We start from the raw sequence: 18,288 nt of genomic DNA, 5'->3' as shown, positions 1-18,288 counted from the left end.
TCAGTTTTAACTTGGTTGATCTCAGCCAGGTGTAATTGGCCACAAATTCAGCCAGATAGCCTGCTCCTGATGGTTCTCTAATAACTCTTTCTGGATACAGTGTGAACAACAACAGCTTGTGTTTATATAGCACTTTTAACGTAGTAAAACATCCCAAGGCACTTCACAGGAGCGTTATCAAACAAAATTTGACATCGAGCCACATGAGATATGGGAGAGATAACCAAAAGCTTTGTCTGGAGCATCTTAAAGGAGGAAAGAGGTGGAGAGGTTTAGGGAGGGAGTCCCAGAGCTTAGGGCCCAGGCAGCTGATGGGGAGAATGGGATTGGAGTTAACAGTGATGATCCACTACCACCACCAAGACATGAAGTAAGGCCACTTGAGCATGAAATCATACCCAAGTGATGCCTTCAGGAAAGGAGGAGAGAAATTGAATGCAATCCCTCAATTTAAGCTAGTGAGCTTATGATTGATTGCGAGTCAATTCCTACTTGAGCAATACACCAATAGCTCTTCTCTTCTCTGCCCTTCCCCCGCCTTGAAATGAGTTAGAATCATACAGTACAGAAGGAGGCCATTCAGCCCATTGTGTCTGCACCTGCTCTTTGAAAGAGCTATCCAATTCGTCCCATTCACCCTCTCTTTCCCCGTAGCCCTGCAGATTTTTCCGTTTCAAATATATATTCAATTCCCTTTTGAAAGTTAATATTGAATCTGCTTCCACCGCCCTTTCATGCAATGCATTTATTTTAAAAATAAATTGCCGCCTCTTCCCCCACCCCCCCAGTTCTTTTCCCAATGATCTTACATCTATGTCCTCTGCTTACCGACCTGCCAGTGGAAACAGTTGGATATACATCATGTTTTGAATTTTCAATTGCATCATAATGGCTGTAAACAAATGAGGAATATTGCTGGATTCTGATCTGTGAAATTTTCCAGATGGCCGCCATTATTAAACTACGTAAAAAAGGTGCAATTCTGGCAAAGCAGAACCCCAACGGTGTGAAGAGGAAACTTTCCGACACGGGCGAGGTGCCTGAGAAGATGCTGGAGCGTGTAGAGAAGAATCTTTCTTCCCCATGTGGTGAGTTGCCACTGAGGCGTGTCTAGGATCTGCCGTGCACTGTCCTTTGATTTTGTCACCAGTTCAAAAGCAGAAGTAAAACAAAATTCTTTGTTTTATAGGCTCCTGATACCTTTCCAACATTTAAGATTTTCACTCTTGAGTAATGTTACAACTTTTTTTTTAAAGTGAGTTTTATTTAAAATCAGCTTTTGTCTTTTTTGAGAAGAAAGCATTCTTGAAATTGTCAGGTGTTGTTACATGTACAGCACAGAAACAGGTCATTCAGTCCATGCCACCGTTCCTGCTCCACTCGAGCCTCCTCCCATCTCTCCTCATCTGAGAGGTGATCTTAGTGAAACGTATAAGATTCTGAGGGGGCTTGACAGGGTAGATGCTGAGAGGATATTTCCCCTCGTGGGAGAATCTAGAACTAGGGTGCATAATTTCAGAATAAGGGGTCGCCCATTTAAAACAGAAATGAGGAGGAAATTCTTCTGTGAGGGTCGTGAATCTTTGGACACTCTATCTCAGATAGCTGTGGAGGCTGGGTCATTGAATGTATTTACGGTGGAGATAGATTTTTGAAAGATAAGGAAGTCCAGGATTATGGGAAGCGGGCAGGGAAGTGGCATTGAGGCCAGGATCAGATCAGCCATGATCTTATTGAATGGCAGAGCAGGGTCGAGGTGCAGAATGGCCTGCTCCTGCTCCTGTTTCTTAATGTTCTGACTCAATTGGCATAACTCTACATTCCCCTCCCCTGCATATGTTTATTTAGCCTTCCCTTGAATACATCGATACTGTTCGACTCAACCACTCCCTGTGGTAGCAAGTTCCACATTTTCACCACTCTCTGGACAAAGAAGTCTCTCCCGAATTCCCGATTTGATTATTGATAGAACTGGCTTGCAAGAGTTACTGGGCCTGGCTAAATGAAGGATCTCTGCTTTATAAATGTAGCCTAGTTAGTTTATTATTATTATTGCATATCTCTCTATGTAAATAAAGAGAAAATGTTGAATCCTTCCTCCCCAATTTATATTCAACTTGGAGCGTGTTCGTTCATTTTTAAAGGAATTTTTTTGCAGCTCAGAATTGATGTCGTATGTCATGGTCATTGAGATGTACCTTGCTGCAGTCATGTTCCCAGGGACCAGTGACTAGTTGGTTACAGTGGACCAAAGTCAGATGAGATTTTCAGCCGTACTGTTCCCACATAATCAGTAACTGATAGAAAGCAGACGGTAACAGTTGTTGTAGAAACAGTTATATGGCGATCAGTGACCAGTGACCAATGAACTACTACCAGGACAAGCATTTTGCCAGCTGGAAACTTCCTTGTGTATTGAACAGACAGAGCGAGAGCAAACACCAGCACGCTCAAGTAAATTGAAAGACCACTGAGAGGGGAGAGTTGACTTGGGATGACAAGAAAAGGTATCCTCACAACTCTCGCCATTATAAGCAATTCCCCCAGAACTGCCTTACAGTTTTTACCTCAGCAAGATTGGATAGGCTGGGATTGTTTTCTTTGGAACAGAGGAGACTGAGGGGAGACTTGATTGAGGTGTACAAAATGATGAGGAGCCTAGATAGGAAGTGGATAGGAAGGACCTATTTCCTTTAGCAAAGATGTCAATAAACAGGGGGCATAGATTTAAAGTAATTGGTAGAAGAATTAGAGGGGAGCTTGGGGGAAACTCACTGCCTGAAAGGGTGGTAGAGGCAGAAACCCTCCTCGCATTTAAAAAGCACTTGAATGTGCATTTGAAGTGCCGTAGCCTACAGGGCTGGAAAGTGGGATTAGGCTGGATAGCTCTTTGTCGGCCGGCACGGATATGATGGACCCAATGGCGGCCTCCTGTGCCATAAATCTCTATGGTTCTATAATTGATAGGTTTTCGATGTTGCACAATGAGGCAGATAATCATAATGATACAATAGTAAACTCCCAAAATGTTGTTTTTAAAACTATATACCAGACCTCCAGCATGGGCTGAGATAGCTCTCATACAGAAAGACAATAATAGAAGCAAGGAGAAATGCTCATTTTGTTTTCAAGTCATTCAGTGTTTAGGGGGTGGAGAGAGAGTGAAAATAAATGAGGCTCTTTAGTTTATTTTGGCCATGTCCATCCCACATCAGTTTTGCGGGAAGCCATAGTGGCATGCCACATGTATAACTCTGCTAACCTCAAGTACGGAGACATATTAACACCACTATACTCTTACTGAAGGCAAAACCACTGAAGTATATATTACTTAAGGATTCTCTCTCTAACTAGTGGGTCACCGTGCTTTCCCATTTCCCATCTCCGCGCCATCAGCTCAACGTGTTTTTAAAATTCCAGGGTCGCTGGGTCTTCACAAACGCTCCGTGGGAGCAGGCATCCTAATAATTGTAGAGGTGATCAGAATTTACTTGTTGCCTTAGCATTACGGCAATATTAAATGCAGCAAAGGACAAGTGTTTATAAAAGCAGAAGCAACTAAGCACAACTCCTATCTTCTGTTTTTCCGAAAGAGGTCAGTGGTATAATATTCACAGATGGGTGGAGTGCTGCCCTTACTAAAGTTGGACTCGCCATTTGCCCCCCAGCTATTCGTTCATCATCTCATAGGTAGCTGCACTGGAAAATCACAGAGCAGTTCAGCTACAAGCAAAAGTTGGGCACTGTAAAATTCTGTGCTGTGTCGGTGAAGGCAGTGCTAAAATAAACAGATAACTGTATTGAGTGTAAGGAAGTTAATTCTGTGCCTGTAAGCTAGCATTTATGTTTTCACTGCTTGTCCAGCAGTTATTGGTTGACATCCACCCTCTTTATCTGAATTGTCTAACTGGTGTTCTCCTCGTGCTCGTGAGTGACTCTTCCAAATGTAGCTTCCAAACTGGCCTACTAACGCTTGAAAAGAAAAACATCTTCCCAGTGTGTTGTGTGGTGGAGATTATAGTTTTTAAAGTATAGAAACATAGAAAATAGGTGCAGGAGTAGACCATTTGGCCCTTTGAGCCTGCACCGCCATTCAATATGATCATGGCTGATCATGCAACTTCAGTACCCCATTCCTGCTTTCTCTCCATATCCCTTTAGCTGTAAGGTCCACATCTAACTCCCTTTTGAATATGTCTAACGAACTGGCCTCAACAACTTTCTGTGGTAGAGAATTCCACAGGTTCACAATTCTCTGAGTGAAGAGGTTTCTCCTTATCTCGGTCCTAAATGTCTTACCCCTTATCCTTAGACTGTGACCCCTGGTCCTGGACTTCCCTAACATCGGGAACATTCTTCCTGCATCTAACCTGTCCAATTCCGTCAGAATTTTATATATTTCTATGAGATCCCCTCTCTTCTAAATTCCAGTGAATATAAGCCTAGTCAATCCAGTCTTTCTTCATATGTTAGTCCTACCATCCCGAGAATCAGTCTGGTGAACCTTCGCTGCACTCACTCAATAGCAAGAATGTCCTTCCTCAGATTAGGAGTCTAAAATTGTACACAATATTCAAGGTGTGCCCTCACCAAGGACCTGTACAACTGCAGTAAGACCTCCCTGCTCCTTTACTCAAATCCTCTCGTATGAAGGCCAACATGCCATTTGCCTTCTTCACCACTGTACCTGCATGCCAACTTTCAGTGACTGATGTACCATGATACCCAGGTCTCGTTGCACCTCCCCTTTTCCTAATCTGTCACCATTCAGATAATATTCCGCGTCCCTGTTTTTGCCACCAAAGTGGATAACCTCACATTTATCTACATTATATTGCATCTGCCATGCATTTGCCCACTCACCTAACCTGTCCAAGTCATCCTGCAGCCTCTTAGCATCCTCCTTACAGCTCACACTGCCACTCGGCTTAGTGTCATCTGCAAACTTGGAGATATTACATTCAATTCCTTCGTCCAAATCATTAATGTATATTGTAAATAGCTGGGGACCCAGCACTGAACCTTGCGGTACCCCACTAGTCACTGCCTGCCATTCTGAAAAGGACCTGTTTATTCCTATTCTTTGCTTCCTGTCTGCCAACCAGTTCTCTATCCACGTCAATACATTACCACCAATACATATGCTTCAATTTTGCACACTAATCTCTTGTGTAGGACCTTGTCAAAAGCCTTTTGAAAGTCCAAATACACCACATCCACTGGTTCTCCCTTGTCCACTCTACTAGTTACATCCTCAAAAAATTCTAGAAGATTTGTCAAGCATGATTTCTCTTTCATAAATCTATGCTGACTTGGACCGATCCTGTCACTGTTTTCCAAACACGCTGCTGTTACATATTTAATAATTGATTCCACATTTTCCCCACTACCGATGTCAGACTAACCAGTCTATAATTCCCTGTTTTCTCTCTCCCTCCTTTTTTTAAAAAGTGGTGTTACATTAGCCACCCTCCAATCCATAGGAACTGATCCAGAGTCTATAGAATGTTGGAAAATGACCACCAATGCATCCACTATTTCTAGGGCCACTTCCTTAAGTACGCTGGGATGCAGACTATCAGGCCCTGGGGATTTATTGGCCTTCAATCCGATCAATTTCCCTAACACAATTTCCTGACTAATAAGGATTTCCTTCAGCTCCTCCTTCTCACTAGACCTCGGTCCCCTGTGTCTTCCTTAGTGAAGACAGAACCAAAGTATTTGTTCAATTGGTCTGCCATTTCTTTGTTCCCCATTATAAATTCACCTGATTCTGACTGCAAGGGACCTTCATTTGTCTTCACTAAACGTTTTCTCTTCACATGTCTATAGAAGCATTTGCAGTCAGTTTTTATGTTCCCTAGCAACGAGATTTCTTGGGGTTTTTCCCCCACACAAATAGATCGGATCCTTGTTGTTTGCTGGGCTATTTCTATTAAAGTGCAGCACTGTGCTTTCACATTGCATCTCTTCACTTTACTGGGCACTTATACTGTGAGAAGGACTTCCCCAAGCTAGAAATTTGCTAAATTGCATTATTTAACTGGCCTCCAAATCGTATGATTATAGTGTAGTTCAGCTGTATCAATTATTGCCTCAACGAACCTGTAGAATTTTTTCGCAATGTAACTGATAGCAATGGACACTTACCACATTTTAATGTGTATACACTTAATAAGAGGATAGGTGAGAGCCACAGCATGTAGTTTGTCATTTGTGAATGTTCATAACCTCGAGAGAATGTATGACAATAATCTTGTCGTGGAACATGTGTGATGTTTACCAAAATGCAACATAAGTTTCTGAGGGATTGGCATGGAGGATGTTTCCCCCGGGCTGGGGAGTCTAGAACCAGGGGTCACAGTCTCAGGATAAGGGGTCAGCCATTTAAGAATGAGATGAGAAGGAATTTATTCACTCAGAGGATAATTTGGAATTCTCAGCCCCATAGGGGCTGTGGATGCTCAGTCGTTGAGTATATTCAAGGCTGAAATCATTGGATTTTTGGACTCATGGGGAATCAAGGGATATGGGGATCGGGTGGGAAAGTGGAGTTGAGGTCAAAGATCAGCCATGATCTTATTGAATGGCGGAGCGGGCTCGAGGGGCCGTATGGCTGACTCCTCCTAATTCTTGCGTTATGATGAAAACACAACGTAAAAAATTGTATCTAATCAATCTGATTGAGAAATGTTCAGATGATGGTTTGCATTTTTGAAGCAACATGGCTGTAATTGATTAGTGAATAGTTTCTGTATTTGGAGCAATGTTGAATCTATCTAGCAGCTTTAATACTGCAAAGTACTTCAAGGTGCTTCACAGGGACAGTGGCTGGAATTTTCCCCATAAGAAACGGATGGGTTTGGAGCAGGGGACAGTTCAGTTGTTAAAAATGGGATTCCCAACCTGATCCCGCCTCCAACCCATACACTTCCAGTTTTAATGGGGGCGGGTGACCAACCAGCTCCCAGGGGGCAATACGTCAATTTAAATATTATAATGAGGTTGGACGCCTCTTATTTCAACTCCATTTTGAATTTAACTGCATGTGGGTGGGTTTTACACAATTCATAAAACCCGGCAGTTAAACTGAGGCAGAGACTGCTGCACCCAGGAGGTATGGGGCTTTATAACCTCCTGGATCCAGGGTCCCTACTTAACCCTCATCACCCTACCCCCCGCGATCGAAGACCCCCTCACGAGGCCTCCGATCACCATCCCATCCCCACCATGAAGCCTCCCCCTCCCTCACACATCATCAATGATGCTAGGCCGGCCACAATCCTCCAGCGGCCATCCTCGATCCTTCCTCTCTCTTTCTCTTTCTCTTCCTCTCCATCTTTCTCTTCCCCTCTCTCTCCTCTCTCTCTCTCACTCTCATTCTCTCCATCTCTCCATTCCCGTCTTGATCCCCCAACCCCCTAATCCCTGGCCGACTCCAATCCCATGCTGATCCCTGACCCCCCACCCACCCCAATCCCCCAGCCTCCCTGACTGAACCCCGGCAATCTCTCCCCTCGGATCAACCCCTCGCTCCTTCTCTGCATCTGCAGGCCTACCCGCTCGCAGCCAACCAGCCAGTCTCTCAATCTGTCTGGCTGCGACTAGGAATCCGAGGCCTCGCATGCAAATCTGGCCCTGCCGTTAAAGTCAGCAGGGCCTGAGGGAAAGCCGGCCTGCTGAGTTTCCCGGCCCCCCGCCCCCAACCCGCCTCACGGAAGAAAATTCCGGCCAGTAACTGAAGTTGAGCTGCAGTAGGAGAATTGGGGAATGTGAGCAAAGATGTGAAAGGTAAATTTTCAGGAAGGTGGGGAGCGAGGGATAAGGTGGAGGAGTGTAAGGAAAGCATTCCTGAGCATGGGGCCAATATGTTTCAAGCTATGTCCAGCAAAAGTGGAGCGGAGGGGAGGGGGAATGTAAAGGAAACCACGCTCAAAGGATGAAGGCATGTGCTGGCACACAAGACTGGAATAGATTGCAGAGATAGAGAGCGAGGCTGCGGGAAAGGGGAGTCGAGGGTTATGGGGAACATGCAGGGAAGTGGAGTTGAGGCGAAGATCAGATCAGCCATGATACTGAATGGCGGAGGCCCGTATGTCCTACTCCTGCTCCTGTTTCTTATGTTCTTATGAAAGCTTTGTAAATGTGGATGAATTGTGTGCATTGGGTGAAGGAGAAACCAGTCAACGTTGTCGAGGAAAGGATGATGGGAAAACGGGAGTTAATGCAAGATAGGATTTGGGTTTTGAGGAAGGAGGCAAGGAGAGTACTGAGGTGACTAAAGTGCAGGTAAGGGTTCCAGTGGGGGTGGGGTGAAGGTGAAGGTGGACAGTATATCTAAGATGGAAAGGAATAGCATTGCTATTGGATAGGGGTTTGAAGGTTAGATCTGGGTTAATCAGGACACCAAAGTTATGCAACGTCGGGTTGAGCTTGAGCAAGTCACCAGGTTTGGAACAAGGAGAGACTACAATGCAAAATTTTTATCGGAAATTATCAAACAGGTGGTATAGTTTTTGCTCATTTGCTGTCTACCAGATATTGGGACAATGTAGTGCTGATCGTGAGGGGAATGGTGCTGGCAGAGAGGTAGATAGCGCCGAGTGTGAGGGTTTTAAGGGCATGTGAGACTGATGGTCTGAAATGTCAGGCAAGAAAACCATCTGTCTCGCCACAGACCTCTACGCACCCCCACTGCCCCCTTAAAGAACTGGCCTTGGCTGCGAAGAAGTGCACAATCAAGGCAAACCTAATTGTACAAGGATGTCATCATCATCATAGGCAGTCCCACGAAATTGAGGAAGACTTGCTTCCACTCTAAAAGTGAGTTCTCGGGTGACTGTACAGTCCAAAACGGGAGTTACAGTCTCTGTCACAGGTGGGACAGACAGTGGTTGAAGGAAAGGGTGGGTGGGGAGTCTGGTTTGCCGCACGCTCCTTCCGTTGCCTGCGCTTGTTTTCTGCATGCCCTCGCCGATGAGACTCGAGGTGCTCAGCGCCCTCCCGGATGCTCTTCCTCCACTTGGGGCGGTCTTCTGCCAGGGACTCCCAGGTGTCAGTGGGGATGTTACACTTAATCAAGGAGGCTTTGAGGGTACCCTTGTAACGTTTCCTCTGCTCACCTGGGATTCGCTTGCCGTGTAGGAGTTCCGAGTAGAGCGCTTACTTTGGGAGTCTTAGCCCGCCCAACGGAGCTGATCAAGTGTGGTCAGTGCTTCGATGCTGCGGATGTTGGCCTGATCGAGAACACTGACATCGGTGCTTCTGTCCTCCCAGGGGATTTGCAGGATCTTGCGGAGTCATCGTTGGTGGTATTTCTCCGACGATTTGAGGTGTCCACGTCACTGAGCCATACAGGAGGGCGGATATCACTACAACCCTATAGATCATAAGCTTGGTGCCAGATTTGAGGGCCTGATCTTCAAACACCCTCTTCCTCAGGTGGCCAACGGCTGCGCTGGCGCACTGGAGACGGTGTTGGACCTCATCGTCGCTGTCTGCCCTTGCTGATAATAGGCTCCCGAGGTATGGAAAGTGGTCCACAAGGATGTATAGTGGCAAATCAACACACAAAATCATTGAGAATGGAGGAAGCTGTTTGAAAAGAAATTGAGCATTGTTCATGCCTCTGATCCACTGCCCTTGGCAATCTTGCATCACAGAAACCATTCCAGACCTTTGGGGTTTTTATTGGCAAACTGCTTCAGTATATATTGGTCACATAATGTAAACCTTGATACATTTGAACAAATAACACTGCTTTTCAAACGGAAAGTTATTCAACTGTTTGCACATTTACATGCGAAGATTCTTAGTACTCAAGCCTTTAGTCCAATCTTTTTAAATTCTGCTTCTACAGATGAAGGAAATGATGAACCAACTTTAAAGAAGCACCGTGCGCAGATCGAGTACTTGGACTCGGAAGAGTTTCAGAAAATACTGAATGCAAAATCGAGACATGTTGGCGCAGTGCAAGAGGTACGAGCAGTCAGGCTCTGTCTCCCCTCTCTAACTACAGCACTGTACAGTATGGAAGGAGGCCAGTTGCGGTTTACGTTCAGGCCATGTTTTTCCTGTTGAAACTGTCCTGACTAATCATATAATGGCAGTCTGTGTTCCACTCGACAGAAAAGGAGGACTTAATCATATTTGCTTTTTCTCCAAGACATTAATAACCTGGCACAAAAATACCACCTAACTCAGACTTTTTACAGGCTATAAAATGTGCGTATAGAGCAATTTTATTTTCCTGTCTCCTTTGCCAGTGTGCACACCTATTATTTGCCAGTCAACATTATTGTACTTCTATCTCACAAACCCAAAGTTCAAGTTAGTCCGTTGGAATAGAGCAATAGTATTAGCACAAGGGAGGAAAAGTAGATGATGCATTTGGTGAGAGATTGCTTGTAATTTCTGTAGTTGTAGACATTTTCTCATGCACATTTTGTGTTGAAGAATCATCAAACCTTCAATAGTAATCGCAATGAATGCACTCTCTCATGTTTATCCCTGCCCAAAGATGCTTATAAACTGCAGCGTGACTTTATAATCCTGTGATATTTAGCTTAACATCTTAAAAAATAAAATGTTGCAGACTTTGTGACAGAAAGCTAGAGTGAATAGGTTTGAAAGTAACTAATTGCTTTGAGAGTTGATGGAATTTCTGTTCCCTGAGTAACAGAAGTACAGCAACAACAACTTGCATTTATATAGGGCCTTTAACGTAGTAAAGGGTCCCAGGTGTTTCGCAGGAGCATTCTCAAACAAAATTTAACACTGAGCCACATGAAATATTAGGACAGATGACCAAGAGGTAGATTTTAAGGAGCGTATTAAAGGGGGGTGAAGGTTTGGGGGGGGCGTATTCCAGAGCTGGGGGCCTTGGCTGTTGAAGGCACGTCCAACAACAGCAGAGCAATTAAAATTGGGGTTGCTCAAGAGGTCAGAATTGGAAGGAAGCAGTTATCTTGGCGGGGAGGGTGCGGGTTTGTGGGGCTGGAGGAGGTTACAGAGATAGTGAGGAGCGAGGCCATGAAGGGATTTGAAAACAAGGAAATGAATTTTAAAATCGAGGCGCTGCTTAACTGGGAGCCAATGTAGGTCAGCGAGCACAGGGATGATGGGTGAACGGGACTTGGTGCAAGTTAGAACGCGAGTTGGATGACCTCAAGTTTACGGAGGGTAGAAAATGGGAGGACATCCAGGAGTGCATTGGATTAGTCAAGTCTAGAGGTAAAGGCATGGATGTGGGGTTCAGCAGCAGATGAGCTGATGAAGGGGCAGAGTCTGCCGATGTTACGGAGGTGGAAATAGACAGTTTTAGTGATGGAGCGGGTATGTGGTCGGAAGCTCATCTCGGGGTCAAATATGACACCAAGTTGCAAACAGTCTGGTTCCGCCTCAGACAGATGCTAGGGAGAGGGATGCTGTTGGTGGCTAGGGAACAGAGTTTGTGGCAGGGTCCGAAGGCAATGGCTTGAGTAGGAATGGAAATCTCATGGATGAATTTTAGTCAATTAATATTTTATAGCTATTAAGAGGCTCACGACCTGATGAGCTTTGTCTACATTACAAGTGACTACACTCCAAAAGGACTGTAAAATGCTTTGAGACTTCTGGTGGTTGTGAAAGGCGCTATATAAATCCAAGTCTTTCATTTTACATAGTCTAACACTCTTTGAATGCTCATCAACCATCATCATTCTGGTTACTGGTTCTGGCAATTAGTTCAGAACCTGATTTTAATTTTAATGCAGGTATTGAAATATTTTTAAGAAAATGTGTTTTAGATATCACTGAAGAGAATTTGTGTTTTGTCAGTTCTGATGATCAGGATAAATGCCTTGGATTTGAAAGATCATTCAGTATGTCTAGAAATAAAAATGTGTAATGGTCATTTTATATGAAAAAATAAGAAGTGAAGATACAAAAACGTTCTCCTCTTGGTTGAGATGGAGAGTAGTGACGTTGCTGCTGTTGATTTCGCTATTGTGTTGTTTTATTAAAGACTTGAAGCCCAAGTGTCATGCACTGTAGAACTGTGTTAGGGACTTTGCAAAAACCCTGCTGCATTTTCACATCACACCAAGAAAGCACAATGCACTATGAGTTCAGCAGTCATCATCATAGGCAGTTCCTTGAAGTCGAGGAAGACTTGCTTCCACTCTAAAAGTGAGTTCTCAGGTGACTGAACAGTCCAATACGGGAATTACAGTCTCTGTCACAGGTGGGACAGACAGTGGTTGAGAGAAAGGGTGGGTGGGGAGTAGGTTTGCCACACGCTCCTTCCGCTGCCTGCGCTTGCTTTCTGCATGCTCTCGGCGACGAGACTCGAGGTGCTCGGCGCTCTCCCGGATGCACTTCCTCCACTTAAGGCGGTCTTTGGCCAGGGACTCCCAGGTGTCGGTGGGGATGTTGCATTTTATCAGGGAGGCTTTGAGAGTGTCAGTGACCCTGCAGAGCTCCAGGTTAGCTTACCTTATGCCCAGCTTCATAATTGCATTTCTCTCAAAGCCCGTGTCATATTTCTCTTGCCCACACTTTGTAGAGGCCTGTCAGTGTCAGCTGTGGCTCAGTGGGCAGCACTCTCGCCTCTGAGTCAGAAGGTTGTGGGTTCAAGTCCCACTCCAGAGACTTGAGTGCAATAATTTAGCTGACACTCCAGTGCCAGTGCTAAGGGAGTGCCGCACTGTCGGAGGTGACGTCTTTCGGATGAGACATTAGCCTGCGGCCCCGTCTGCGCTCTCAAGTGGACATAAACGATCCCATGGCACTATTTCGAAAAAGAGCAGGGGAGTTATCCCCGGTGTCCTGGGCCAATATTTATCCCTCAATCAACAAATAAACAGATTATCTTGTCATTATCACATTACTGTTAGTGGGATTTTGCTTGTGCGCAAATTGGCTGCCGCGTTTCCTACATTACAGCAGTGACTACACTCCAAAAGTACGTCATTGCTGTAAAGCACTTTGAGACATCCGGTGGTCGTGAAAGGTGCTATATAAATGCAAGTCTTTATTCATAAATACTAAATATGATCTAGTACTGGGATTGAGAACTGCCTTGTGTTTCAACAGGCAGAGATGGAGCTTCAAGAGCAATATTTTGAACCACTGGTGAAGAAAGAGCAAATGGAAGAAAAAATGAAAAACATCCGTGAAATGAAGTGCCGAGTCGTGAGCTGTAAAACAGTGAGTGAATCTATGGGAGGACTTTTGCAACCAGCGAGCGAGTGCATGTGACTATTCTCCCATCTGCTTCTTGACTTTGCTGCAAATTAAATGTTGCGATTGCATGTGATAAATTCGGGAATTTGTGGTTTTAACAACCCTGAAAAACAAGACCTTTTGAGAACCTGCTGTAACTTTCCATTACGAACATGTTTTGCAATAATGCAGCAATAGTTTGGGTTAATGAGAACTAACTGACTTCCTCGTAACAGGAAAAACACCAGTAGATGTTTCTACTTTATTAATCTGCTCTACATCCATCAGCAGGGACAGCCAAGATTTGTGAAATGATTCCTAAAGAAGAAAATATATCAAGACAAAGACGGATATTTTAAAAATGGCATTTGATTTTTCCTTTTGGATTGATTATTTTCACCTCTTCTTCAACTGCTCGCTATTCATTACTGCCCCACTTTAAAGTTAAAACCTCCAGCAAAACAGAGCTGTGGGACAAGTTGCACCAATCCCGTTCTCCCATCACCTCTGTGTTCGCTGTCTTACATTGGCTCTCGGTCCACTGAATTTCAAATTCTCATCCTTGTGTTCCAATCTCTCCATTGGCTCGCCCCTCCCTATCTCTGTAACCTCCAGTTCTACAGCCTTCTGAGTACTCCACGCTCCTCCGGTACTGGCTTCTTGAGCATTCCTTTGTCCCACCATTGGTGGCAGTGGCTTCACTTGTCTGTGTCCCAAGCTCTGGAATTTCCCTCCCTAAATCTCCGACTCCTGCTTTAAGCTCCTCCTTAAAACCTACCTCTTTGACCAAGCTTCTGATCACCTCTCCTTCTTTGGCTCAGTGTCATTTTTTTTCTCCAATTACCCTCCCGTGAAGTGTTTTGGGACGTTCTAGGTGCTATATAAATGCAAGTTGTTGTTGACATGCGTGTGATCCTTGGTAGCTTGATTTCTTAGTCTCAGCGTGTTTATATCAAGATAGGGGTGGGACCATTCACAAGTTATTTATGTACAGCTGAAATCCATCAGCGGCAGTGCCTCACGAGCAGGTCACATGGTGCAGCGAGATAAGCAAATCATTTTCCTAAAGAGCCTCCAGTTGTCACACGTACAGTCTTGGCGGAAACACTGCTTTTGCAGGACCCAGTGCAATTGTTCTAATTGATGCCAGATGCAAAATGTACATGTTTTCTCAAATAACTTCAGATTTCTTTAATCATTTCTTTGAGTTGGATCTTGTATTCTATGGGGGGGGAATAGATCATGGCACGGTGAAAATTGAAAGTGCTGGAGAAGTGCTAGTTGATTCATTGCTTACCAGGTTCAAACAGTATGATGTGGCAATGAGTAAAAAAATAGACCGTCTGATTATACTGCCAAATTAGTGGAAATAATGCTCTTTCTGTACAGCTCCAGTCATGACAGACATGGAATATTGTGTACAGTTCTAGGTGTTGAAGTATAAGGGAGCCCTCCAGGCAATGCATAAAGATCAGTACTGTTTGAGAGGTGACCTTTGAAAAATGGCTTGATAAAAGCTCGTGCCAGTCATTTGCTGCTGGGTGCAAGATCCAGGCCACAATTGGGCAGATTTTCCAATTCTGTACCTCTGGTGTGGAGCCTAGTCCTTTAAGTGCACCTACCCGAAAATCGTGAGAGCACCCTTCAATTTTGACATTGCAAAAAATAGATGGAGATGAGGAAAAGCCATTTGGCCCATTCATGCTGATTCACCCAGGAAAGAAAAAAAGCCATGTTAACACATCATCCACATTAGAATTTATTTGAGTTTTTGCCACTTGATGCTCACTCTTTTGTGATGGACCTCTTGACATCATGACATTTGCTATTTTAAACGGGTATAATGTTCAAGATTAGCTTCTTGCTCTCCTTTTTCAAGGCTAAATAGCCCATGTTTCTACAGTCTTTCCTCATAATACAGTTCCCTGACAATGGGGATCAAACTTCTTTTCATTGCCTCCAGGGCTTGAATATTTTCTGTGTCTCTGGCCAGAACTGAACACCATACCCAAGCTTTGGTCAGGCCAGCCACTACCTGTGATTTGTACTATACTGTTTTGGCAGTTTTATTAAGCATTCTGTTTGCCTTGTCCAAATACTGCTGAGCAACACTTAACCATTCGTGGAAGAAGAAAAGCACCTTCATTTATATAGCACCTTTCACATCCATGGAACATCCCAAAGTGCTTCGCAGCCAATGGATTATTTTTGTAGTGCAATCATAGAAAATAGGTGCAGGAGTAGGCCATTCGGCCCTTCGAGCCTGCACCACCATTCAATAAGATCATGGCTGATCATTCCCTCAGTATCATAGATGTTTACGGCACAGAAGGAGGCCATTCGGTCCATCGTGTCTGTGCTGGCCGAAAAAGAGCTACCCAGCCTAATCCCATTTTCCAGCTCTTGGTCCAAAGCCCTGTAGGTTACGGCACTTCAAACGCACATCCAAGTACTTTTTAAATGCGATGAGGATTTCTGCGTGACAGACAATTTGGGCACATTACTTATGATGCCTGATGTTATTTTATGTGTGGTACCTTGCACTTTATTGACAGGGAACGAATCTCGGACGGGCTCCATGTGAAACAGTGGGGACCGCAACTTCAAATCCATCTGAGAGCTGCCCACGTGAGGAAAGCACTCGTCAGCTGGAGATGGCGGTTTTCTGTACTCCCGGCGGCTGTTGGGTAGCTTTGAAATTGCAGCCTTTTTTGTTTCCAACGAGTCACGCTCAATCCTCCATAGTGACCTAGCAGGAAGGAAGACCCAAACTGAAGGTCTCCATGCTAGCAGGAAAAATGCTGATGCTAATATTTTCTTCTCTAAAATGGGTACTTTTACATAAGAACATAAGAAATAGGAGCAAGAGTAGGCCACCTGGCCCCTCGAGCCTGCTCCGCCATTTAATAAGATCATGGCTGATCCGATCATGGATTCAGCTCCACTTCCCCGCCCGTTCCCCATAACCCATTATTCCCTTATCGCTCAAAAATCTGTCTGCCTCCGCCTTAAATATATTCAATGACTCAGCCTCCACAGCTCTCTGGGGCAGAGAAGTCCATAGATTTACAATTCTCTGAGAGAAGAAATTCCTCCTCATCTCAGTTTTAAATGGGCGGCCCCTTATTCTGAGACTATGTCCCCTAGTTTTAGTTTCCCCTATGAGTAGAAATATTCTCTCTGCATCCACCTTGTCAAGCCCCCTCATTATCTTATATGTTTCGATAAGATCACCTCTCATTCTTCTGAACTCCAACCTACTCAACCTTTCCTCATAAGTCAACCCTCCCTCATCTCCAGAATCAACCTAATGAAACTTCTCTGAACAGCCTCCAATGCAAGTATATCCTTAAATACGGAGACCAAAACTGTACGCAGTACTCCAGGTGTGGCATCACCAATACCCTGTACAGTTATAGCTGGATTTCTCTGCTTTTATACTCAATCCCTCTTGCAATAAAGGCCAACATTCCATTTGCCTTCCTGATCACTTGCTGTACCTGCATACCCATTTTTTGTGTTTCATACACAAGGACCCCTCGGTCCCTCTGAACTGCAGCACTTTGCAATTTTTCTCCATTTAAATTATAATTTGCTTTTCTATTATTTCTGCCAAAGTGGTTAACCTCACATTTCCCCACATTATACTCCATCTGCCAGATTTTTGCCCACTCACTTAGCCTATCTATATCCCTTTGCAGATTTATTGTGTCCTCCTCACAATTTGCTTTCCCGCCCATCTTTGTATCACCAGTAAACTTGGCTACATTACACCCTGTCCCTTCATTCAAGTCAATAGATTCTAAATAGTTGAGGACCCAGCACCAATCCCTGCGGCACCCCACTAGTTACTGTTTGCCAACCAGAAAATGACCCGACTCTGTTTTCTGTTAGTTAGCCAATCCTCTATCCATGCTAATATATTACCCCCAGCCCCATGAACTTTTATCTTGTGCAGTAACCTTTTATGTGGCACCTTATCGAATGCCTTCTGGAAATCCAAATCCACTGGTTCCCCCTGATCCACCCTGCTCGTTACATCCTCAACGAACTCCAACGTGATTTCCCTTTCATAAAACTATGCTGACTCTGCTTGATTGAATTATGCGTTTCCAAATGTCCCGCTACTGCTTCCTTAATAATTTAACACAAAGTGCTCCCACAGACTTGACTTCCTTGTTACTATTTCAGGTATGATATGAGTCATTTACTTCAATAATTCCACAGCAGTTCACATACCCGTCAAGTCCAAAATGTAGCTCTGTCCGTTGTCTGCAGTCTCTGAATTGTATAACCCAGATGATTAACGAAGATGCTGCTTGCAATAGTCTACTTACTCAATTTGCATAATCTCTTCAGAATTTAAAAAAATACATGTATATATTCATTCCTGGGATGTGGGTGTCGTCGGCACAGCCAGCATTTATTGCCCATCCCTAATTGCCCTTGAGAAGGTGGTGGTGAGCCGCCGCCTTGATCTGATATCGTCCTTCTGGTGTTCTTCATAGCGGTTTGGTACAACTGACTGGCATGCTCGGCCATTTCAGAGAGCAGTTAAGAGTCAACAGTATCTGGAGTCACATATAGGCCAAACTGGGTAAGGACGGCAGAATTTCTTCCCCAAAGGACATCAGTGAACCAGATGGGTTTTTGCAACAATCTGGGCAGTCGCCTTTACTGAGACTAGCTTTTTAATTCCAGATTTATTTAATTAACTGAATTTAAATTCCACAGCTGCCGCGGTGGGATTTGAACTCCTGTCTCATGGGGGGAACTAAAACTAGGGGACATCGTCTCAGAGTAAGAGGCCGCCCATTTAAAACTAAAATGAGGAGAATTTTTTCTCTGAGGGTTGTAAATCTATGGAATTCTCTGCCCCAGAGAGCTGCGGAGGCTGGGTCATTGAATATATTTAAGGTGGCGATAAATAGATTTTTGAGCAATATGGGGAGCGGGCAGGGAAGTGGAAGAGTCCATAGATCAGCCTTGATCTTATTAAATGGCGGAACAGGCTCGAGGGGTCAAATGGCCTACACCTGCTCCTATTTCTTGTGTCTCTGGATCATTAGTCCAGATCTCTGG

General features: G+C 44.4%; 1 protein-coding gene across 1 annotated transcript in view; it reads left to right on the top strand.

Annotated features, from left to right (window-relative positions):
• The window catches only part of mcm10 (minichromosome maintenance 10 replication initiation factor), a 77,943-nt gene that overhangs the window by 41,149 nt on the left and 18,506 nt on the right, over positions 1-18,288 (top strand). Inside the window, exons 15-17 of the mRNA XM_070897096.1 lie at positions 944-1,088; positions 9,860-9,978; positions 13,078-13,191. Of these exons, the coding sequence (XP_070753197.1) occupies positions 944-1,088; positions 9,860-9,978; positions 13,078-13,191 (378 nt within the window). The remainder of the gene's footprint in view (positions 1-943; positions 1,089-9,859; positions 9,979-13,077; positions 13,192-18,288) is intronic.

Source organism: Pristiophorus japonicus, chromosome 13 (genome assembly GCF_044704955.1).
Source record: "Pristiophorus japonicus isolate sPriJap1 chromosome 13, sPriJap1.hap1, whole genome shotgun sequence".
Classification (NCBI taxonomy): Eukaryota; Metazoa; Chordata; class Chondrichthyes; family Pristiophoridae; genus Pristiophorus; species Pristiophorus japonicus.
Note: the sequence above shows the minus strand (reverse complement) of the source record. Positions and strands in the feature narration are given on the sequence as shown.